Below are 24190 nucleotides of genomic sequence, written 5' to 3'. Positions count from 1 at the left end.
CAGGATTTAGGCTGATCCTTTATATTGCAGCTTAAAGGTACAGGCTTTGGGCTCTTAAAATGTTCCAACATTTCTTAGAACAAACACAATCATGATTTAGAAATTTCTGTCCACGGGTAGACTTTTCAAACTAAATTAAACTGAACAAAAAGTAACAGGATAAAAATATTTTAAATAGCAGAGCCTGTGCATGTGGGTCGCACATGGCTATTTATGCAATGACATTTAGGTGTGGTTGTGTGAGTATTAGCGTAAATATAAGCACAGTTGATATAAATCAATGGCCCCAGTGTGCACTTGTGTGAGGTATGAATATAAGCTGTTTAGTGCATTTCCCCCAAACACTCCTGTTTTCCCTCACATGAAATATGCTTATTCACTAACTACAAGTGCCAGAAAATAAACCGCCCTAATTTTGAAATAAATAATTTATTTACTAAATAAATAAATCATAACAACCTGTAAACATATCACTCTTGAGCAAACATTGTTTTTCACATCTCATGAATGATAGGATGTCTTTGTGTTTAATGTTGTTGCACTGTTACATACTGTTTGCTTGTTCCATTTTGCAGGTACCTTGCACAGAATATAGCTCCACAGTTGTGCCATAGGGTACAATGCATATTTATTTTTGTGCACTTTTTTCCAGTCAGGCCATTGCTTTTTGGATTTTTAACATGAACTTTTGCTCAGAAGTGTTTTGCTTTTTTTGTTCTTAAGTGCTTGCAATAGTAGGGTGGTACCTCTGTAGTTATTTCTAACAGGTCTCCAATAGTACTTATGTACTCTGCTCTCTTTCCAGCCCTCCTCTCCTCGTGGTGTGAGGAGCTTGGACGCCTCCTCCTCCTCCGTCACCAGAAGAACAGGCAGAACGAGCCTCCAGGAAAAGTGCCCATGCAGCCCCCCATGAGTTCCATGAAGCCCAGCCTCTCACATGGGTCAGTGTTCACTGCTGTGCTTTTTGGCTTGTGTGTGAGATGTGTTTGTGTGTGTTGGGTATGCGAACAGACAGACTGGGCCCTTGGGGAAAGCCCTTCCTCTCTGTGTGAGGCCCGTTGTTCCTTATGGATCAGTGGCTAGACAAACTGCCAGACAAACTGCATTTAGCACAGTCAATAGTGGCAAACAGTAACTCAACCATTTGCCTTTCAAGAAGAAGAAGAAAAAGACGCATTCATATTTTTTTAAGCTTAACCACATAACTTGCCTTTTCCTGTCTTTCAGCAGTTGCAAACATACTTACTAGAACTATACTGTAAATACTTGTGCTGCTTGGCAAACCATTTTGTTTTGCTTAAGTGAAATGTGTTTTCTATTCCCTGCAGAGATGGGTCTTTTCCCTATGACTCAGTTCCCTGGCAGCAAAACACCAACCAGCCTCCTGGTTCAGTGTCTGTGGTGACCACTGTGTGGGGTGTGACCAACACTTCCCAGAGCCAGGTGAGATCCCCTTTTTGCTTGAGAGTAAAAATGTGCCTGTTCCAAGTCTTTATATTTAATAGCTGTAATAATACCACCTGCAGATTTGTGTATTTGGCAGTGGTATTCTGAATTGAACCTCATCTGAAATCAGTGAAACATTTACATGTGTTTTTCCCTCTATTCCTAATGTGTAACAGGTGTTGGGGAATCCCATGGCCAACAGTAACAATCCCATGAACCCTGGTGGTAACCCTATGGCCTCGGGTATGTCTGGTAACACTCCAGGTATGAACTCTCCTCAGTTCCCCGGTCCGCAGCAGCAGTTCCCCAACAAAGGCAACTCAAACCCGGCCTATATGCAGCAGGGGATGTACGGTCGACCCAACTACCCTGGAGGAGGAGGCTTTGGTGGCAAGTAAGTAACCAGTAGATGGATTGCTGATGGTCACTGGAGTGATTAAAAATGCTTAAAGAACTAATTCAGACAATTACTTTAATTAATTCTCTTCTCTAGAACTTCTTTAATATCTTTTTGCTTATTCTTATAGTTACCCTGGAGGGCCGAATCCTGGACCCGGTGGAATGGGCATCCCTCCGCACTCCCGTCCTCCCTCTGACTTCACCCAGCCTGCCGCTGCTGCCGCCGCAGCTGCAGTTGCTGCTGCTGCTGCCACCGCAACTGCCACTGCAACAGCAACTGTAGCTGCCCTGCAGGAAACCCAGAATAAGGACATGAACCAATATGGACCGGTAGGATGACGCACAAACTGATAGCATAAACTGTTGCCTTTTGTGCACGTGTGAGACTACGGTACTTAGAATTCATCAACTTTGACTTTTGGCTCTATCCCTTTAATGCTAACAATAGCAAGCTGGAGTACCACATTTATTTGCAACAGAAGCAAACAAACTGTTTCTCAGATGTTGATACCATTTTGTTTCTTTCTGGTGGAGTTTTTTTGTTTGTTTGTTTGTTATCTATAAAATCTTTTGATTCAACAGAAACTGCGTAATATTGACAGTCAAGTCTGAGGTGGTTGATCAAATTCTTTTTGTCTTTCAGATGAGTTCCTCTTTCCAGATGGGGCCAAATCAGGCATACAACAGTCAGTTCATGAACCAGCCAGGACCCCGCGGCCCTCCATCCCTTCCTGGAAACATGGGCACAGGCATGAATGCATCCAACATGAGCGGGCCTCCAATGGGAATGAACCAACCCAGGGGCCAAGGCATGGGGCCTTTTGGGGCACACGGTCAAAGAATGCCTCAGCAAGGCTATGCAGGTCCTCGGGCTCAGGGCATGGTTATGCAAGGCATAAAAAGACCGTACCCAGGGGAGGTGAGTGGATTCAACAGTGTCACCTTAAATATGTAGCTCCGTTGCTATATGCTGAATGTATGTCCCGGTCACTGATTCCACAGCCAAACTATGGTGGGCAGCAGTATGGACCAAACAACCAGTTCCCTAACCAGCAGGGCCAATATCCCACACCAAATGCCTCCAGGCCGCTGCCATCCCCCAACTACCCTGGCCCGAGGATGCCAGGACAGCAGCTGCAAGGCCAATACCCACCACCCAGTGGTGCCATAGGCCAGTACTATAAGGTGCAGTGTTAAAGCTATTCAATAAAATGTGATGGTGTATTTCATATTGTATATGCAGTTTTATCAAAGTCTCACTGACATTTTTTTTTAGCTAATAATGGTGTAAATTTGACAAATTATTTGTTTAATTAAAATCACAGCAAGAGCCACCTTTCAATGGCCAAACAAATAACTTCTCTGGGAGTGGATATCAGTACAACCAGGGAAATATGAATGGGGTAAGTCTACTTTGGTACCAGTTTATTAAAATTTAAAATTACATTATACTTGAATGTACTCTTTAGTGATTTAAGTAGTTGATTTACAACTCAATTTGTGTTTTATATAGCCTCCAAGGCCAGTGGGGAACTACCCTCACTCGCCTGTGCCAGGGAACCCTACTCCTCCAATGACACCAGGAAGTAACATCCCGCCGTACCTGTCGCCAAACCAGGATGTGAAGCCACCCTTCCCTCCTGACATTAAACCAAATATCACCGCACTCCCTCCCCCACCAGGTCAGTAATTAATCAATGAACAGTAAGTTCAAGCGTTTTAAACTTTTTTTTAAGTCTGTGATTTAAGGTTGGTTCTTATCTCCAAAAACAGCAAGCCACAACGAGGAACTGCGTCTGACGTTCCCAGTGCGGGATGGAGTAGTCCTAGAGCCCTTCAGGCTAGAACATAACCTGGCTGTCAGCAACCACGTCTTCCATTTACGGCCCTCTGTACACCAGACACTCATGTGGAGGTAACGCATATTTATGTGCTACTGCTTTTTTCCCCCATCCACTTTAACAGTTATATGGGTCTTTTAGGCTGTAAATATTCTCTTATTGATTTTCATTAGTAGCCAAGAACATTAGATTAATAAAAAAAAACAACCCTTTTCCCAGGAACGTGACAAGTAAGGATCATTAAGGCATTAATTTTCAGAATTTTCTGGAGTATTGCAATTTCCTTCATCACTATCTTAAGTAAAAGTCAATTCAAGTCAAGAGTCCTGATATGAGGATTTCTCCTGCTGCCAAGCTGAGATTATATCCTAAGTTTAGCATCCAATTAATGTTATATATTACCTCAAAAAATTTCCCTGTTAATGTGTGAGAATGAATTCCCGTTATTCTAACTCATGTATTGCATACAGTAACCCTCCATAACTGTAACCGCTTTATATTTTATCTGTGCAGGTCGGACCTGGAGCTGCAGTTTAAGTGCTACCACCACGAAGACCGTCAGATGAACACGAACTGGCCGGCATCTGTCCAAGTCAGCGTCAACGCCACGCCGCTCACAATCGAGCGGGGAGACAACAAGACCTCCCACAAACCCCTGCACTTGAAACATGTATGCCAGCCTGGAAGGAACACGATCCAGATCACAGTCACTGCCTGCTGCTGTGTGAGTACACACATTTCCAGAGCTAATGAAAAAAATAAACAGGTTCATACAAATCCACTCAAGTCAAATGCAAAATGTTTCCCATCAGATGATATTTAATGCTAAAAGAAAGAAAATAACAAAAGGGATCTGTCATGTCTCCTTTTTTTTTTTCACAACTGATCAAACAGTAAAGAATGGATAAAACAGATACACCTTAGGAGAATGTCTTTGATAGTCACTTAGATGTTTTTTCCCCCCAGTCGCACTTGTTTGTGCTACAACTGGTCCATCGGCCCTCAGTTCGCTCTGTCCTCCAAGGCTTACTGAAGAAGAGGCTTCTGCCTGCAGAGCACTGCATCACCAAAGGTATTCACATTCATTTTGCACCCTTATGTCCTCATTGCTCTGTACTTGTTTACTCACTGCATGCCACTGTAGCTCATGGCCACTAGGGTTCACTCTGGGCCTGCAAATGAATTCCAGTCCTTCCCTTCTCCCCACCTACCTACCACTTGGTTAGGTAGCTACCACAGAGTGCGTTTGATCGAATCATATGCTTTTCATCTGCAGTGCATGTGTTTGTACTGTGCCAACTACAAAAGACTCACTTTTCCCTTTTCTCTCCCTCTCACTTCCTCTGCCTCCTTCTAGCCTCTCTCTGTGGCTGTCTGAGGAGAAAGGGAATGTGGATTCAATCAAAGAGCAGGGCAGCCACCTCCTCTTATGATTCACAGCACTTCTAGGCTGAGTAAGGAGCGGGAGGGGTGGGTGAATCAGAGTGCTTGGTGATTTCAGCTGCGGTTCGCGCAAAAAAGCCACGTCAATATGACAGCAGACAGTGCGCGCTGTCCTCGCAGGCAGATGCACCCTGCTGCCACATGCAAGGGTGGGCTGCCACATATTACACGCACACACACACACACATACAGATGCAGACGCACAAGGGAGAAACAACCGAGATTAAAAATAAAGAAAATACAGAAGGCTGAATGAATCAGCGAGAGAGGAGACATCAGTCTAATGGGGCTGATAGGAAGGAGGAACAAACAAAAGCTTCTGACTCCCATCACAAACATGGCAACCCAGACATCTGACCACACATGGCTGCTTGCAAACCATACAAGCTTACCAGCACACTCAGACAAGGAAAGAAACAGCACGAGCTTATAATAACACACACACACACACAGGCGTAAAATAAATAGGACACAAGATGTCCTCTGAGTGTGGCGAATTTTCCGAGGACAAAACTGAGTTTCTGCTTCGACACACAAACACACACCTTCTCCTCTCAGAGCACTGCACCCCAAAAGGCACCTCCTATCCTTTCATTTGAACACTGAGCACACCAGCCTCACTCTGTGTAAAGATGAGGGCTGGAATACAAAAGACATGTACAGATGGTGCCAGCAGTCTCCTTGCTTCTCCCTCTCCTCTCCCTCCCACTCCTTTAAAAGCAGCACGGGGCTCAGGCACAGAGGCAGCTGGGTTTTTCCTCTTTCCCACCCGCTCACGCTCCCTCTCTTTTTCTCTCCTCCTCTTCCCCCTCCTCTTCTTGGCAAGGCAGGTGCCAGGAGACAGGCTGTGCTGTTCCTCCAGAGAATTGATCTGACTTTACCACGGCTGTGCTTTAGTTGACGGAAAAGGCCGCTCAGGTGCACTTTCTGCTAAAAGCATCACGCTCAAAGGTAAAGGCGCAGATTCCTGAGTTACTTTTAATTTGATAAAAACCGGATCCAAGTGTGGCTAATAGGTTTACGGGTTTCACATCTATGTTAGTACGTCCTGCAGTGTTTTTAACAGCACCCTCCCTCTCCTCAGACCCCCTTCTGATGGAGAGAGTTTTCAATTCAAGGGCCTGGCGACCAGCCAGCATGTTACAGCTCAATTAGGTCCCATTATTCTCTTCCAACAAGGGGTAACTTGCACTTCTTCTATGTTGATAAACATGTCTCCACAATTTATCCCATAGCTGTGCCACTGTGGGGCCGTCTGGGTAAGCAGACAGCGTCCCTGTTTCACGCCGACATCAACAGCCGCAGGACATAAACAACAACCGTGTGGAACATAGCAGAAAGATGACAATACATCGGCTATCTGAGAGAAACAGGAAAAAAAAAAAGAGAGAGAGAGAAAAGGAATCACAAGTGTTGCCACTTAAAGAATTATTCTACCCCATCATTAGATAAAGGGCTTATCTCTGCACAAAATTACCACCTCCACTAAGCACCAACCGGTTTAAAGGAGAAGCCCTGTCATTGACTCAGAGGATAAACTTCAGGTTTCAGATGACGGGAGGAGGAACAGCCAACTCGTTTCTCTTCAGTCGCTCCCTCCTACTCGTCCTACACCCAAACACGGCTCAGGACAGTGCAGATGAGGAACACAAAAGGATTACTGTTTCTCCTCTCCACTCCTCCCACAGACGGCCCTTCAATAGACTCATCTGTCTCTCTGAGAAGAGCCAAATCTGGAGATAATTGTCTCAGGTGTTGCACTTCCAAATCTCAAAGACCATTCTGGAGTGAATCAAACTGGCATTTTGTGCTAGAGAGCATCCTTCTGCCATGTTTACATTGGTCTCCCTGGCGGCAATGAGTCTCTGCCTTCCATAAGGAGACAAGGCTATCCTGTTTGCCTCGTAGATGGTCCCAGGGGCCCAGCTGAGTCTGAGCCGTATTGATATTCTGGTGCTCAGCTGCCCAGCCTGATGGTCAACCATGGCGAAGGGTGGTAAACGCATCTGCTGGGACTAGATGGGTGGTTCAGTGATTGGGTCTGCAGCTTCCAGCTTCACTTGCTGTCATAAAGCCCCAGGGAGACATGACAAATGACATGGACTGCATCCCTGACAGTTATTCAATGCTCTATCCAATGATAGCCTAATGCTCCCCCAACCTTCCATCCATGGCCCATGCAGACACGAGGCAGAGAGATAAACTGTGCTGATTAAACACTCTGATTTGGGCTCTGCCGTGCTCTCCCGAAAACAAAGAGCTTTTAATAAAAGGTCAGTTAACCCAGATTGCAACATTAATATTTTTGTCATTTGACTGCAAAGTTAGATGTTCATCTTTCGAGATATCTGTATGGAGGTTGATAGAATTTATTTTGTGCTGTTAAAAGATTCTTAAAATTTTGCTCATTTCTAAGAGTTTCATGTATCAGTTTGCTGTAGGCAACAAGGCAGCTATATAGGCATGTGTTAAAAAAATGACAGTGACTACCATATACTGTTATGTAGGCCAAGTGGCTGCACTGTAGTACCTTAACATGTGACTATCAGTGCTAGAGAGATCTCAATTAAAATTTCAATTGCAAGGTTGTGTGTAAAGTTATTTGCTTTTTGGGACATTAGCTTATTTTTAAGGTCTACTTTCTTTCTGCACTAACAAGGTAATTAAACAAAATATTCTAACACAGTTAAACCAATAAAGGTCGGTTATTTAGTGAGTTAGCTTGCTGCTAACCAAGCTAGCCAGCATTACCTTCTAATCTCAGTTTAGTAAACCGTATTGATTTTACACAGTACATGTGCACGTGCAGTCCTTTTACACCACAAGGCATTTTCCCATTCACACACGTGTATACAGCACATTATTCTATGCATCAGAAGCAATTTGGAGTCCAGCAGCTTACTCAAGAACACACTGACATGCAGACTGGAGGATTCAGACATTGAAACGTCATCTTTCCACTTGCACAGTTGCCCCACTGTAGCCACCACAGTGGTGATGCCCATGCCCAACATACCATGGACTCATCTATAAATACAACACAGACCAATCAATTTACAAAATCTGGAAATAAACTCGGCAGATGTTCCTGTGTCAATATCATTCATCCAGTAAAATCATCCCCAACGCAAAGCTTCTGCCCGCCAGACAGTACCAACTTACCAACTGTCACTCATATTACAAAGTAAGTCAAAGTATGCAAAAACAAATACCGTGATGAATAATAATATTAAATTAATAAGAACAAAATACATCTTTTTTTGCAGTTGCTACTGGATGGCAAAAACTTCCATGCAGACTTCATGTATGCTACAGACATTAACACTGTATGTCATTACACAGTGTATATTAGTGCTTTTAAGAAATTGTTAAAAAATAAAAAAATTGAGCACCATAATGATTAAGGACCATGTGCTACAAGGGAGAATATAACCTTAAACACATGAATAGCTGCTATTACAAAGGTCACCCCTACACTTGCTGCTGCCTCAAGAATAGTTTCCTCTACTCCTTTTCATTTTCTACCTCCCTCCTTTTCCTTCCATTATTGGCAGGGCACTGCAAGGGAGGCAGCAGGTAACGCAGATGCCAAGAGTTTCTATGATCCTCATCCGCACCCGTTCTCTGCCTCCCCCTCCCTCTGCTCTGTATGTAATAGACACCTGCTCCCTTGTCAACCCTGGAGTCCCACCTGGCATTGTCCCACATGGTTTGGTCACTAACTTCCCCACAAACGCACAGCACATATCCTGTCATCACGTCAGAGTCACATTATCGACAGTACTTCCTCGCTTATTCCCTTATTAGCCATAGGAGTGAAGTCCAATTTTCGCAGTAAACCTGTCGTAGAGAATCACGACCCCTAAATGGCTTGTTTGAAGACGTTTAGCCAGAAGGGCTGAAAGGAGAACAAAGACCATGAGCAAACTAACAAGAGCAGCTCTAGTGGGCTGCACTCTTTGGTTTCTGAGAGCGCTCTATTCACATTCGATTCCGCCCACCCTCCCTCCTCTGCCCAGAAAGGATTGAATGGACACAAGCCTCCTGCAGGCCAAAGTCAATTAAAAGAAGACAGAGTCTAGGGAGCCCCGGTATCCCTGGTTACTGAAAGCACCTAAGAAGCCATGCAAAACAACCACTTTTAGTTTTAGCCAAAGAATCCCTCACTTATGTGCCTCATGTAGGTTTCCCAGAACTATAAAACTCTGGGATTTTCTTCAACATATGTATGGAAAACTACATGAATAAGTAGTTGCTATGGCGTCGCTTATGAAGGCCCAGTCACCGCTGAGCTCTCCTGCGTAAACTGCAAGCTGCATCGTAAATCATCTCCCGCTCTGCCTGACATGCACACAGTAACCAAAGAGCCACGGATGCCAGCCTGGCAGGCATCAGGTCTCTCTTTGTCTTCACACAGATGCCACGAATTATTCATTGATGCCAATTTGATAATGAAATGGAAGCGACATGTTCGTCATGCAGGCTTTTTCACCAGCAAGGCGAGTGTATAACAGGTTACGGACCTGTCACCCCACGACAGGCCAGAAGATTGCTACTTGTTCATCCATGTCTGGATAATTAGGTAGAAGCTCACAGGTGAAACACCTTAAACACATGGTGCACATTTCACTCCCTTAAACTGTTGACATTAGAGGCAAACTCGAAATGGGGGCTGTCAAATTAGTTTGAGATTTTAAATTTGGGTGGCTATGCAACATATTTGAGGGTTTTCATAAACCCAATGAGGTGGGGATGATGTATAAAGTAGGCACATGTTGGTATCATGGCTGCTACACGGCATCAAAGTTAAGGGGCGATTTCAAAATGACTGCTATGCATCTTTCATTGAAAGAAGAAAGTTAGTGTTAGCAATGCAAGATCAGCTTTGATGTGGATTGAAAGTATTAGTGCTAACAGCTATAAAACAGCATGTCTGTGTAGGCCAGACAACTGCCTCCTGTCTGTACCTCTTCTTTTTTTTTTAAACATTATTCCCTCTGCCACTCTCCCTTTCGGTAATATTGGAGTCTTGTCAATGAGTACTTAGGCCCGTTGCCTCACGGGGAGCCAGACTTGCTGGCTAGGTTTTATGGCCCATTTCAGAGCTGCCCTGGCTTAAATACAGCCTCCTGCTGGCCACATGGCCACAATGTCGTGCCATGTCCATCCGGCGAAGTGAAGAGGGGGGGACGCTTGGACTCCCGCCAAAAAGGTTTTACTGAGGCCACAAGCATATGTGGCCATGTGGAGGCAGGAAGACAAGGAGGTTGCTGTTTTAACATCCTGTGTTCCTTAATGTCGCACCAATGGTGCTGTAGTACATTTAAAAAAATAAAGTTTATAATAAAATATCCAGCTAACCTCTTTGACATGCAAATTTATCTATCTATATAGAAAATGCAGGAAATTTAAAACATGTATCTTCAAAATAATAGCAGTGCTCTCAGATTTCAGATAAGGATTTTCAGATAGGATTATGATTTAGGACTAACTGGATGCCAACTGGAACAAGATACAATATATGCCACAATCTCCAGATGATTAATGCAGATCTCATCAGTGGGACTGTCATTTCTTGGTCATGGTAACACAGAAACCAACCCTTGCCTAAGCAGGGCAGTGTTTTAAAAGATAATCTCCTTTGGCACATGCAACAAATCTCTTCCATTTAAAACAGGGCACGCCATTCAGTGTCTCTTTTAAGCATGAAGGTGGAAATCTAGCATTGCACCCCCTGCTGAGGATTAGTACTCTATGCATTAAAGCCAAACATCTCCCCAGCGTCAGTGTTTAGTCTGTTAAAATATACATTAAGCTGATTGGCAGCAAAACTCCTTCCAAACCTACATCTTTATGTCTTAATGTGGGAGTTAAGGTCTGGCAACAAAAGTGCCTGAGGTCAAGTTTCATAGCTTTTTTGAAAAACTGTTCTTAAGATCTGTCACAACTAAAAACGTGGACATTTTTTTTTAAATTAATCTTGTGCTATAAAAATCAACATTTTGTTAAAGTCACACTTGCATTGCATGGCTCCTTAGCCAGAAACGAATAATCAGGACTGGATTATCACACAGTTATAATGCTGTAATTTTATTCTATTGTATTGTGCTGTGTGAATAAGTTAACTAAACTGAAGTCTCAAGACATGCTAACTATACCGAAATTGGTGGAAATCAAAGGAAATATGCAGAAGAAAGAAAAGTAAAACAGCAAATATGTTTATATTACTTCTAGTTTAAGTAATTACAATTTGAAAACAAGTAAGACCCAGCAAATGATGGAAATCCTCTTTATTCGATGAAACGCATTTCACTGACTAAAAATGGCCAATATACCAACAGAGTGTTGATCTAACTGTAGAGTTCTCCAACCAGATTATCAGTTGAGCAGACCTGCAGAGAAGCAGCTTACAGGGGCCAGACTGTTTCCCCAAGCAACAGGCTGCTATTAACAAAGGCCCAGCCTTAAGCCCTTGTCTACAATGATACTAATTAGCAATGGAGCAGATGTGCCTGGAGTTGTGCCCACCTCAGGGTGCTGGGCATGGCCGGCAGTGTCGCGACTGCATTCGCTGGTGGCTGATTCACCTGTGACCTTTACACAGTAGGCCTGGGGTCAAAGCTTCTTTATAAATACAGTAGAAGCTGACACTAGTGGAACCTGGGTCTGGTCTTGGCACCCCTCTAGGCTCATTAGAGACTTCCATATGTGCAACAGATCAGGATTTGAATAAAAAGCCCCCTCGTGATAAACATTCAAGCCAAACGGAAACAATGAAACTCAAACCTGATCCAAGCCGACATTATTCTGACACTGAGTGCTTCTTGGTCTTTGATGATTTTTTAAAATATTATACAGTGCTGTCCTGAGCCACCCCTTATTTCTTTATATTTTGCTAGCAAAATGCAAAATGGGTCCTGTGATTTACCGACACATTTACATATACATGGAAATAGAGTACACAGGGCAATTCTAACAAGCTTGTAAGTCAATACTTGGTATGGCCACCTTTATTCTTTAACACAGCCTCTTATGCAAGCTTCCTTATAATTTCTCTGGGAAGTCTTCTGACAATTTTTGGCGTTCTGACAGTGGGCTGTCAGAACGTTCTGACAGTGGGCTGTCAGAACTCTTAATGTTAATTAAGAGTGTGAGCAGGCTTCTCCCATACAGTCATTCTGTCGCTGCTATTGATTGGCTATGTTGCTGCTATTGCTACTGACTGTGTCCCGTCCAATATCTTGGCAGATGTGCAATTGCCATCCCTATCTTTAATGACCATGGCCCTTCCACCCTTATTTATTATATTATATTATGATGCCCTTGTATACACCCCCACAATGTTTCCTGTAACTTCTACATAGTGGAGGTTTTTTTTGCACCTTTGTGGTCTTGTTATCTAATTTCGCTGTGCAGGCAACTGTACAATGACAATAAAAAAAGTTCAAGGTCAAGTTCTAGTTTTCCAGGCTTTCTGAAGGATAATCCTGTAGCGCTTCTATGGATGTGGACTATCTTTTGTTGCATTCTCTGAGAAGATGATCGCAGGTTTAATACATTAATAGTGTGTGTGGGATCATTGTGATGCTGAAAAATGAAGCTAATTGGACACTTTCTATATGATATTTTATAGTATATAAAAAAATTTGATGCTACTTTTCTGCATCAGTTTTGACAAGAGCTCCAAAACCACTGACTGAAATGCAGCCCCAAACATGACAGAGCATCTACCATGCTTTACATATGGCTCTAGGCACTCACTTTTTACCTCTCCTTAGACCTCCTCAGTACATATCGAGGAAAATTTGAACCAAAAATTTCAAATCTGGATTCATTATTACATAAAACCTGTTGCCACTGATTTTCAGTCCAGTTCTTATGTAATTTGGCCTCCTTTCCTTAAGAATGACCTCTTGGTAGCTACCCTTCCACAAAGACTATTTCTGATGAGATTTTGGTGAACTGTAGATGGATCAACTGAAGTGCCAGATGCATCTCTCAGGTTCTGTGTCTGGTCTTTGCTGGATTTTTCCCTATTTCTTAAGGACATGACTTTCAGATACTGTTCACCTGCTGCAGATTTGTAGCCGTGCCACTTCTTCCTTTGCCCTTCATTTATCCAGTTTCCTCAAACTTTTTAAGGATGCACTGCACACCATGTCAAGTTTTTGGGTAATAGGTCTTTAGGAATCAGCTTGTTGATGCCAAAATACTTCTTTATGTCTATCAAACAGTTTTCTTTACATTCAACTGAAGAAATGGCAACAAATTACGTGTTCTGTGACAGGCTGATAGTAAGAAAGTGCTTAAAATACAGTTCAAAACGTTTTTTTTTTTAGTTGACTGTTATTTTTAGACACAAGCTTTGAGTTAGGTGTTTTTTTCATGTTTGAACAGTTAGGCCAGTGGTGTGTTTTACCAAAGAAAAAACATTCCTTTGAAAATAGTCAGGTACAGGGACTGGACTGAAAAGGAATGACAGAACAATAAAAAGTCCAAATGAAAAATCAAAAGACCTTCAGAAAGCCTGTAAAACTACTTTAAAAAACCTTTTAAAATCACTTACAAGAAAGTCTGACTCCTTGGAAACAAAATATAAAGAAATGACGGGTAGTTCAAGAGCAGTATTGTACAATTGACTGATAGTGTGGAATTTTAAACTAGATTCCTGCAACAATTTTATCATCTTTTTTCATCTATCCTATTCTATACAGTCCATTTATTTCACAAAGTGTATTTTGTATTACTATTTTCACATCCTCTACTCATATCCATTTTACTATTATCTACATATAAAACGTCAGTATGCTTGTTTCCGATCGATAAAGTTTCATTGCATAAGTCTGAGGTACGTGCAGCTTACCCAAGTCTTACTAACTTGTTTACAAAAGTGGGTATGGAGAGGTATAATGACTTCAGGAACAGCTGATTATGGTTTGGACAAAACGCCGAGAACATAAACATGAACTGTGACACAAGCAAGATGGCAATACATGTGCGACATGCTTCATACTGTAAAACTCAGACAGACAACACAACAGCAGCTACAACATGAGTATGTTTGCTTGGACTGAGCCAATGGGTTTCTGTGCACCACTTTAATATATGGCAAGTACCTGAGTCAGACTGACATCTCCTGCAGCAGCTGGTTTCTGTAGGGTTCAAATTTTACAATTTACTTCACAAAATATTCATTATATGACACACATTTGATTGTGAATTGCTCCCCTTTACAAACAAAAACACACGTCAGTGACCAGATGGTAAAATATATCTTGTACGCCACTGACTACCTGAGAATCAGCTATGACTGAAAATACTACTATAAGCAAAATTATAGACATTTCTTACTGTTACGTCATGTCATTCCCACCTGAATAAGACATTTCCCTAATTTCTTCAGTACATGAAGATGAAGTGCTTTCCACCTTCGCACAACTCCCTAAAAAAGGACCAAATGTATGATTACTCGGGGGAACTAATCAAAAATTAAGATAAAATTAGCTGCTGCAGTCTGCTCTCAGTTGGTCTTGTTTGTTCTGTCAGATAAAGAACAGCAAGTAGGCGGAGGCCCTCGTGTCCCGCTTTGACATGAGGAGGAGAATCCACCCACAGTAACACCTGGCAACTACATGCAAATTTAAAACTAAGATTATCTATATTTTCAGGTGCGGATCACACCATGAAATAAGCTTTGGTTTTCTAAAACAGTACAAAAAAAGTCTAATTATTTTCATAAGAGGCCCAGTGTTTTCCTTCAGCAGCACTTATAATATCACAAACTGTATAAACCACTACAAAACTTGAGACTCTTTTCCTCATTCTGTCTTCAGTCACAGTTTAACATCTGTTATTTGGAAGATTCAATATCAAATGCGATCAAAGTCCCATTTGAGGTTTCACAATATAACGAGAAGTGTAAACACACTACAGCCTATAATTACCTACAGTGCATTTTCTTTGATTAAAGTAAAGCAACAAAGGGCCCTGCACTTTCCACGAGTATACAAATGGCATCAGCAATCGGCATGCTCCAGCGTGCTGTTATTTTGATTTGGAACTCGAAAAACTTCAAAGAAAAAAGTCCAAAAGTGCAATTTCACAACTTGGTGTGAACCCCCCCCCCCCCAAACATGTTCAATACAAAGAACAAGAGATTCATTGAAGGTGACAAAGCAACAGTTATGAACAGTTGGAAGTGTGGATGCCTAGTTTTTGTCTTACCATGTTGGTAATTGTCCCAAAGACACATTTTTAGCAAAGAATTACTTGAATAATTGCCCAAATGCTGTACTGACTGACTGACTTTGCTGCACTGCTAAACAAAAACCCTCTCAGTGGAGAGAAAGCCAACAATAAACAACCGAAATTCTGGAGACCGAAGTGTTCGATTGGCGTCAGTGGGAGAAAATAATTACACCTGACTCTTAATCGTAACAAAAACTTCATTTTGCAGTTTGTGCTAAATACACGGCGTTGGGTTTGACAGGTGACGCAGAAAATAAATATAGTACAGGACACCACTTAATCACCACATTAATAGATATGTAATTTTATATTAGATTGTATTATTTTATTAATTTAAATCACAACAGCTGTCTCATGCTTTATATTGTAAGTTATGATCCTACAATAATAACACCAAGAACCCTTCAGTGCCTGATACTGGATAATGGGAAGTCTGCGATACCCACAATAGTGCTTTTACTGGTATCTCACTTGAGTCGCTGCAGTCAGATTTTTAAACTGAAACCTGTTGCTCCCGTTTAAACTCTTGGACCGTGACAGAACAGTGAACTGAACCCAGTGAATTCCTTCATGTGCCTCAGCAGTGAGCCTGGCTGGTTGCACTGTGTGGCACTGAGGGGAGTGGGTGTGATAAACTGCCAAGAGTCTCGTGGAAAAACGCTGCCTCAAGTAGGTCAGAGCAACTCAGAGAGAGATAATCAAGGCCATTTTGACCCCCTCTGTGTGAGCTGTAAGTGGGTCAAATGCAGCAGTCAGCTGTTGCAACTCTATCACGCGGGGCGCTGCGAGGCACTCGTCATACTGTCAAAGCCCATTCCGTTAGTTTAAGACATGGCAGGGTGCCTGCTTGCACCCACCAATGCAGGAGTCAGCCTTCTATCTGCCCCCCTAGGGGTGAAATAATGTGAAGTTCCTGTGAGTAGCAGCAGCAGCAACAGCAGTGGCAGCAGATCCACCTTCCCTCTTGTCACTGAGTACACCCTCTACAAACACAGCAGTCTTTATCTGTTGTCTCCTCCTTTTGACAGCTCACAGCTTTGCAGCCCGGTCCTCTTCGCTGTGGCAAAGACTCTTCCTCAGTCTCCTCTCCATGTCTAAAATGCCACCCACATTTCTACCAGACTAACTCCAGCAATGTCCCTGCTTATTTCTCACTCTTCATTGAACAGAAAAAAAGGGAACTCATGTGTCTAGAAACACTTCTGAGCACAAATCTGCAACAGCAGAACAAAGACAGCCTAATCTTTGCACTACTGAGGGGCTATTTTAAAGCTCTTGCTCTGTGTTTCTCTCCATCCCTCCCACCTTTCTCTCTTCTCTATAACATTCTTCCTCTCTCCGAACCCCTCTCCTCCCCTTCCCTCCTTCTTTCCCCCCTTGTTTCCCTCGGTGTCTGAGGGCAGCAGCTTCTGTTTTCCTCTCTTCTCTCCCTGCGTGTCCAGTGACTGACTGCACAATACACATCAATTATTCATGGCTGCTCTCTGTGTTTCGCAGGCAAAACCAATCACAGATGGAGTCACTGCTAATGGGCTCCTGCTGTACTTGCCACCGGCTTCTTTGCACTCAAGCAACAAATACCCCAGAGACAATGAGAGGAAAAACAGGGATAAGCTGTTAAAAAAAGAAAAAAGAAAAACAGCAACTTCACACAGCACTAACAGCAACGAGAAGGAGAGCAGGACACGCGTTTGTGGTCAGAGGAGAATGCAGGTACGCATCGTGACAAAAAAAAAAAAAAAAAAAAATCACCAAAATTAGGAACCGGCTTCTGCTGCAGGAAAGGGTTAAAAGACTGAGAAGGGGGTGGGGAAGGGGTGATGGTGGTGGTGGTGGGTGGGTGGGGGGGGGACAGAGAGCTTGAGAGAGAGGGTGGGAGGACAGGCAGAGAGGGAGAGAGAGAACCAAATGCTTATCTCCTCACCTCGGATGTATGCAGCTGTTATTGATGTATCTTCTTTTTCTGTCTAGTGATCCATTGCTTGCTCTCCCAATACACACATCACACAGAAGCAGCCACAGCCACTTCGCCAGAAGGGAGAGGGAGAGAGAGAGGGAGGGAGAGAGAGAGAGAGAGAGGGAGGGGAGGAGAGGAGAGGAGAGGGGAAAAAAATGCAGGCAGCTCACATTTCAAACTTGCAAAGGGGGGTGGTGCCTAATGTGCTAGACAGCCTGTATCTTGGCCTGAGTCCAGAGCAACGAGTAAAAGAAGCCTCAATCAATTCATTTAAAGCAACATTTGTTGCAGTGGAGAAACACTGCGGGCCCCGTCAGAAACGGTTCAGGCAGGTACACGAATCTGCGGTTTCAGCCCTCGAACCTTCTCTTTGCAATACAGTCGACTTAATCCATCAAACTAGTCATTGTAATTAAGGGGCATGGAAGAGGAGGGGGGGAGGAGGCTGGGCGTTGTGGCTTCCTGATGCGCAGAGGGTTGGTATCAGCGAGGGAGGGGCCAATTAGACCACATTTGTCTTTCAGCACACATGAGCCCGGGTAAGCTTTTGGATAAATAATTACACACTTATAAAACATGTAAACTGTGAGTACACAAGCCACCTGAGGCAGCGCAGGGGCTTCCATTGTCATCCGCTAATAAAAGTACTTGCACTCACCACAAGCGAGTCAAATCGGGTGTCAAATTAATGAAACTGATCTCTTGCTAAAAAAAAATTGCAATAAGCATTTAATTAGAGACATAAGGTACAATGTAAATCAATTTTAGTATGCAAACAACCAGTTTTCTTGTACAGTAAATTACTGAGCCATATGGGGCATAGCTGAAGATGCTACACCTCCTGCTGCCACAGACATAATAACTGCAACAACTACAAAGGAGGAAGGACAGACAAGCTCAACAGCTCTTATCTCTAGTCTCTCCTGTCTGTATTTGCTCTCCTGGTATTTACTATCAGCTAAGTGCACGGCGGGTGACTTACAGCCCAGCACCCCTGCTGCAAGTTAACACATCAATCACGGTTGGCTGGAAGACTTTCACGTCTAAGTGATTACAAAGTACAAAAACCCCCCACACAGATTGTCCAAAGTGGATACAGTGTGGATTTAGTGATTCTGTAACCAGGCCTTTAAAACTCATCTTTAAAATACCACAATAACTGGAGCCAAAGTCTGTTTTCATATCCATCTCCCTTATTTTACCCAAAAGTTCCCCTAATGTGGTTCCCCGAATCTGTATTTGGCTTTCTTTATGTTTATGTTAGCTTGCTTGAGAATGATAACAATAATGGGTTTAAGACTAGGTATCACAATAGTGTTTATCAGTGCTACCTGCTTCAGGATCTGTGCACGCTTACATAAAAAAGGGGTATGTCATGCATCATGTGACTCTTCTTCTGTACAGAATAATGCCTATGAGTGCTGTGTCCTCCAAATCATTAAAAAATGTAACAGTAAAACGCAATGCTGATGCAAATAATATGAGATAAACGCAGCAGAAAGTCGTTAATCATGGAATTTAGTGCACAGAGCAGTAAAATAAACATTTTAATTTCAGTTAATATAGTTATTTTAACGCTGAGTGCACTCTCTGTGCTGCTGTTCATTTCTACTGTGAAGGCTGCACATTAGAGCTCTGAAACTTTCGACTGGATAGATTTCTTCACGTATTTAAACATTAGAAACGGTTACTGTCTCATAGGCTACTTAAGGAGATGTGGAACTCTTTAGATTGTCATCAGATCAAAGTGAAATTTAACGTATTGATTAAATTTAGTTATTTAATATGTGTTCTAGTGCCTGTAATTTCAGCAGTGTGAAGTAGACTTAGCAGCAGATTAGAACCAAGTGTAAACAACATCTATACATTTTCTATGTCACCAAGTGAACACATACAAACTCCAGTGCTGAGCATCATTCTTTACTTTCACTAAGGTACGGGTTAATCAAGTTGCGCATTTAAAATGTATTCCCTCAGCAGAAAATCTATAGTTCTAGTGACTCCATTGCACTTATAACGTGCTGAAAATAATACAATTAGTAAAAATGTGGTTCTTCCAGCCTAGACAGGCTGCGCTCAGCATAAGTTAGCCAGATAAAAAAAAAAAAAGAGAGAGAAAGAGCCACTTTTCTGGCACAGAAAACTCTGACTTTAAGGTCGCCATAGCTTGCTAACCCATTAGTCCAGCTTTGTAGCACACAGGTCCCTCAGGTAATGGTAGTGATGGCTCTACCTTGATAGAGAGAAAAACAAAGCCCATTTTCCAACTTCTATTACTGGCACACTGTTACCCTGGGTACGAAATCACCACCAGTGCCAAGATCTGACTTCCAAATGAAAAAGAACGCAGCACAACTTCATTCATGAAACATGCTTCTAACAATTGTTATTGTTTGAAAACTCGTGCCACTGACAGCGCATGTATCGTCAAGCAAATATTCAGCAAGTATTAGCAGGCTCCTGTCATTTCAACGGCAGAATCAGATTTCTTTTAAGAAAAATTAAAGCATACAAGTGTTATTTAAAACTTTCCTTTTTGCTAAAGCATATAGTTAGGGCTGGACCAGGTGACCCTGAATCCTCCCTTAGTTATGCTGCAATAGACGTAGGCTGCCGGGGATTCCCATGATACATTGAGTTTTTCCTTTCCAGTCACCTTTTTTACTCACTGTGTGTTAATAGACCTCTCTGCATTGAATCATATCTGTTATTAACCTCGGTCTCTCTTCCACAGCATGTCTTTATCCTGTTTTGCTTCTCTCACCCCAACCGGTCGCAGCAGATGGCCCCGCCCCTCCCTGAGCCTGGTTCTTCCGGAGGTTTCTTCCTGTTAAAAGGGAGTTTTTCCTTCCCACTGTCGCCAAAGTGCTTGCTCATAGGGGGTCATATGATTGTTGAGTTTTTTTCTGTACCTATGAAGCGCCCTGAGGCGACTTTTGTTGTGATTTGGCGCAAGATAAATAAAGTTGAATTGAATTATTTGAAATCATATTTATTATCAAGATATTATTCATATTTGTAATAATGAAAAACATTTTTTATTTTTTGCAGAAGCTCATTTAAGCAGCTTTTTAGCTCCACCAAGACCCTGAAATAAAGCCACCAATTGTTTCTTGAATTGACATCTCAGTTTGATTAACCATCCATCCATTCGCTTATCCTTTTTCAGGGTCTATTTTTTCTGGAGCCTATCCCAGCTGTCATAGAGCAAGAGGCGGGGTACACCCTGGACAGGTCGCCAGTCTGTCACAGGGACAGACAACCATTCGTGTGCAATTTGGATTAATCAATTAACCTATCCCCACAAACTGCATGTCTTTGGACGGTGGGAGGAAGCCAGAGTACCCGGAGGGAACCCATGCAAACACAGGGAGAAGATGCAAACTCCACACAGAAAGACCACGGCCTGTTGTGGTGGAATTGAACTCAGGACCTTCTTGCTGTGCGGCAATAGTGCTAACCACCGTGCCACCGTGCTGCCAACCAGTGATCTTAATTGGATAGATTGTTGGTTGCTTGGTTGGATTCATTTAACCCATTAACCTCTGAGTCATACAAGGTCACCAACAATGTTTTTAGCCTTCTGTGTTAATCTCCATTTAGGAAAAGCCACAGCTAAACTATATGTTGAAACCCGTTGAGTGAAAGGAGACAGAAAAAAATATTTTGGTGTGGAAAGCTCCAAGAGTAGAAATTATAGCCCTGCAGAAAGGCATGTGTATATTCAACTTCTCTATTATGTGTAGAAACTGAGACCTTTCCACAGCTCACCAACAACATATCTGACCTCATCTTAAGCACCGCTTAACTGGAAGGCATAAGCCGCTGAATGATCAGCACTTGAAACGACAGTTTTAAAGGAAATTTACACATGCACCCAAGAATACAAAGGAATTCAACCAAGTCAGTACTTAGAATAAAAGTCTTAGACATGTTCATTTTAACCTTAGCTTTGTCTATCTTCATCTTTGTTCTTTGAAAAGAATATCCCATTCAGGGGAATTTCCATTTAAAAAACAAAGTTCACTTGAAATAAGTTACATTCCTTGCATCAGTATTATCCTCCGCTTTTCATTTAACTCTTGCAACACAGCTTTGGGGGGCAAGACTTGCAAACTTTTGAACTCATTTGACTTGAAGGTTTTTGCTTTTTCAAGCCAAGTTTACATTATTTCCTATAAAACTGACTTGACTTACAAATTGTGATAGAAAATGTAAACAGAGCTTTGACTTTTCTACACGTGGCCACATTTCCTTGTCTTTAGCAAACAAACCCAACACCCCTCCTACACTGTCTCCTGCTTGTTTATGCTTGAACCGATTAAAAAACTGGGAAACCACCTTTTGATTTTAAACACGATGAAACAAAAGCAAAAATTGCTTGGATATTTTTTTCTATATCAAGCTGACACTAATAACTAAAACCAGCAATGTCTACTGATCGTACTTGAAAAACAGCCTGGCAAAAAGGTGTAAAAATGAGTGTAACAAGCCCAACTAATTATCTGCTGAATAGCTAGTTCACCAGGCGTTTGTTACATGAGAGAATGAAAAGCTTCAGGGGCTGAAAAACTTCAGCTGGAACCTCCTTTCACTCTTTAGAGCTGAGGAATTCCCAAAGTTTGCTGAAGCGCAAACGATTGGGAATGTGCCACTCTGTCTCTCTTGCAGGAAAAATCGTCATTAAGCATTTTGCAGAGGCTCTCGAACCGGAATGAACCGCCGGTGACGCTGATGAAACAGGCCTAACGGGGCTTGTAATGTACCCTGTGGATGGAGAAGGGGAGAGGTGAGGCCCTGATGAGTTTTTGCAGACTGAGCAAGTGATGTCTTTGCTTTGAAGTCCTCAGAGCTCCACGTGCATCGCTTTGCCCTGCAGTAAGACAGTCCGAGTAATCACAGATTAATAGAGCAGGCTAATCCCATTGACAAAGAGGTCACTACTAGCAGACAGACGCCCCTCCCCCAGATCTGTTCCAACACTGTGGGCCACAAAGGGAAAAGAACTACAACCGGACAACCCCCCTGAGTCCATCCATTACAGAGATCAACTCACAAAAATCACACTGCATGATGGGTTTTCCAATTCCAGTCTGCTGGATAGTTTTACAATATCTAACAAACATTGTCTAAACTTCTTATACAGCTACATTTTGAAATCAATAGGATATTATAGCTAAGTTTTGCTCAGGTGTCATGAAGATAAAGGTCTATTTCTTTAGCGCTTTGCCTTCCTAAGCTTTTTTTTTTTCCTAAGATGGAAAAAAAAGAACAAACTAATGCCTTAAATTGTTGGAGGCATTTCATGATTAATCAATTTGTCAAAGCTACAACCTATTTCAGCTGTAAGCTGACTGTGAACATTGATTTCCTACTGCTGAAATCAGCTCAGCCTCCCCTTCTGCTCAATTTTCGAACATGTTCAGGAGAGGAATTTTAGATGACATAACAGAAATGTAATAGCTTGACCGCGCCGTGCGTCAGAGCCAAGACAAGTTAGGTCTGGTTAAAATGGGATGCCAAATCTGATTTACTTATTAGCACTCATCCGCTGACCTGATGTTTTCTGAGGCAAACAGCCCAGCTCGTAACCGCCAAAAATCGTGTTTTTCGCCCACTTTTAACGGAGACATTTCAGAGCAGATTACAAAATGCATGATGAGACTGAGCAGGCCAGCAGTTACAGGATATTCCTTGAAAGCTCTCGGGGCTTGGTGTAGATAGGTTGTTTTGTATATATATAAAAAAAAACAGTGCAGAGAATTTATAAAACACCCTCAGTACAAAATGAACATTCACCTCCAGGGACACAATTCTGCAAAAACACAGGAGACTATATTCATTTCAGCTCTTCCTCATATCCTCTCAACACATAAAATCTTTTCAGATTTGTTCTCAGCTGTTCAAGGCTTCCCAAAGTCTCCTCTGCCTACACTAACTTGTCTGTCTTTGGTCTTGTATGGCTGACCCCGCTGTTGCCACTCTGGCCCCCGTCATGTGACTTACTCCCTTCGTTTGTCGCTCAGCAACACCGCTGCAGGATGTCGGGGAGCAGGTCCTCCCTGGGGCCCCGTGGGAGTGTCTTTTAAGAGCTATCTCCCCTGGCTGCCAGAGAGGGTATTCTCTCCACTTTAACACCCTCCTTGACTCAGGCCTCCTCTCTAAAGGACCTGGGAGCTTTGCAGGAGAATGCCTCTGCATTGGTTTCCACTGCTCTCTCTACCTCTCTGCAGGCCTCTCCTCTGGAAATATTCATGCATTTACAGGTACATAATTGTCCATGAAATGTACTTTGGGATGCTGCCTAGACTCGAGAACTTGCCGCTTTCCAAATAACTACTGTTACAGGAAATTACTCAGACAGAGAATCAATTGGCAATTTTATCTAAGCCCATAAAGTAGGCCCTGAGATTTGATTTAGCATTAAGTAGAATTAGAACATTTGGCAATGTGAGTTAACTGCAGGCAGGGAAGGATTCCCCACCCATGCCGACATAATAGTGACATTGCATGATTTGAAGCCTCTTATAATAGAAAAAAGGCAAACATGAGTGAAAATTCAAACAATATGTGCCTCTGACTTTCATGTCCTGGCACACTTAAGAGGGCTCAGTGTAGCGGCCGAGCACACAGAAGCAAATGCACGACCCAGCTTTCCCCGTAACCCAAGACAGGTGGAAACCACAAATCACAAACTGTAAAACAGCACAAAAATATTTCTGTTATCTCCTCTGAGCTGCTGACAGCCTATGCGTCTTCATTCTCATTGTGCTTCAGCATGCTTTTGCCAGCTCGATAACAACATTTAGCAGTCTGCATCTGCTCCAATAATCCATCACAGGACCGGGATGATAGA

The 24190-nt window shown here is 42.6% G+C and overlaps 2 protein-coding genes across 6 annotated transcripts in view; one reads left to right on the top strand and one right to left on the bottom strand.

The window, feature by feature from the left end:
• Positions 1–12: 12 nt before the first annotated feature.
• Positions 13–4844, top strand: LOC113028385 (zinc finger MIZ domain-containing protein 1-like). Its single transcript, XM_026178624.1, has 11 exons — positions 13–941; positions 1329–1443; positions 1623–1840; positions 1974–2175; positions 2489–2764; positions 2848–3030; positions 3171–3248; positions 3359–3527; positions 3619–3760; positions 4200–4410; positions 4653–4844. Exons 1-11 carry the CDS (start codon positions 784–786, stop codon positions 4842–4844), a joined length of 1944 nt encoding a protein of 647 aa, XP_026034409.1. The 5' UTR covers positions 13–783.
• Positions 4845–13742: 8898 nt separating this feature from the next.
• LOC113028331 (zinc finger MIZ domain-containing protein 1-like) overlaps positions 13743–24190 on the bottom strand; it is a 92093-nt gene continuing 81645 nt past the window's right edge. For 3 of the 5 annotated variants that reach the window (XM_026178516.1, XM_026178515.1, XM_026178517.1), the window contains one exon: positions 13743–14281. In XM_026178516.1, the coding sequence (XP_026034301.1) occupies positions 14151–14281 (131 nt within the window). In that variant the 3' untranslated portion in view covers positions 13743–14150. Of the gene's footprint in view, positions 14282–17160; positions 17403–20772; positions 22208–24190 lie in introns of those variants that run through there. The other 2 variants (XM_026178520.1, XM_026178518.1) reach the window with 2 other exon arrangements.

This window comes from Astatotilapia calliptera, chromosome 8 (assembly GCF_900246225.1).
Source record: "Astatotilapia calliptera chromosome 8, fAstCal1.2, whole genome shotgun sequence".
Lineage (NCBI taxonomy): Eukaryota > Metazoa > Chordata > Actinopteri > Cichliformes > Cichlidae > Astatotilapia > Astatotilapia calliptera.
The sequence above is the reverse complement of the archived record's forward strand: the minus strand, read 5'-3'. Positions and strand labels throughout refer to the sequence as shown.

What these genes read in the sequence shown, in the direction of transcription:
- LOC113028385 (XM_026178624.1), top strand. Translation starts at nt 784, where the DNA reads ATGTACTCTGCTCTCTTTCCAGCCCTCCTCTCCTCGTGGTGTGAGGAG. An exon ending in CCATAGGCCAGTACTATAAG is followed by an intron (nt 3,031 to 3,170) that starts GTGCAGTGTTAA and finishes TTAAAATCACAG; the next exon opens with CAAGAGCCACCTTTCAATGG. An exon ending in ACCAGGGAAATATGAATGGG is followed by an intron (nt 3,249 to 3,358) that starts GTAAGTCTACTT and finishes TGTTTTATATAG; the next exon opens with CCTCCAAGGCCAGTGGGGAA.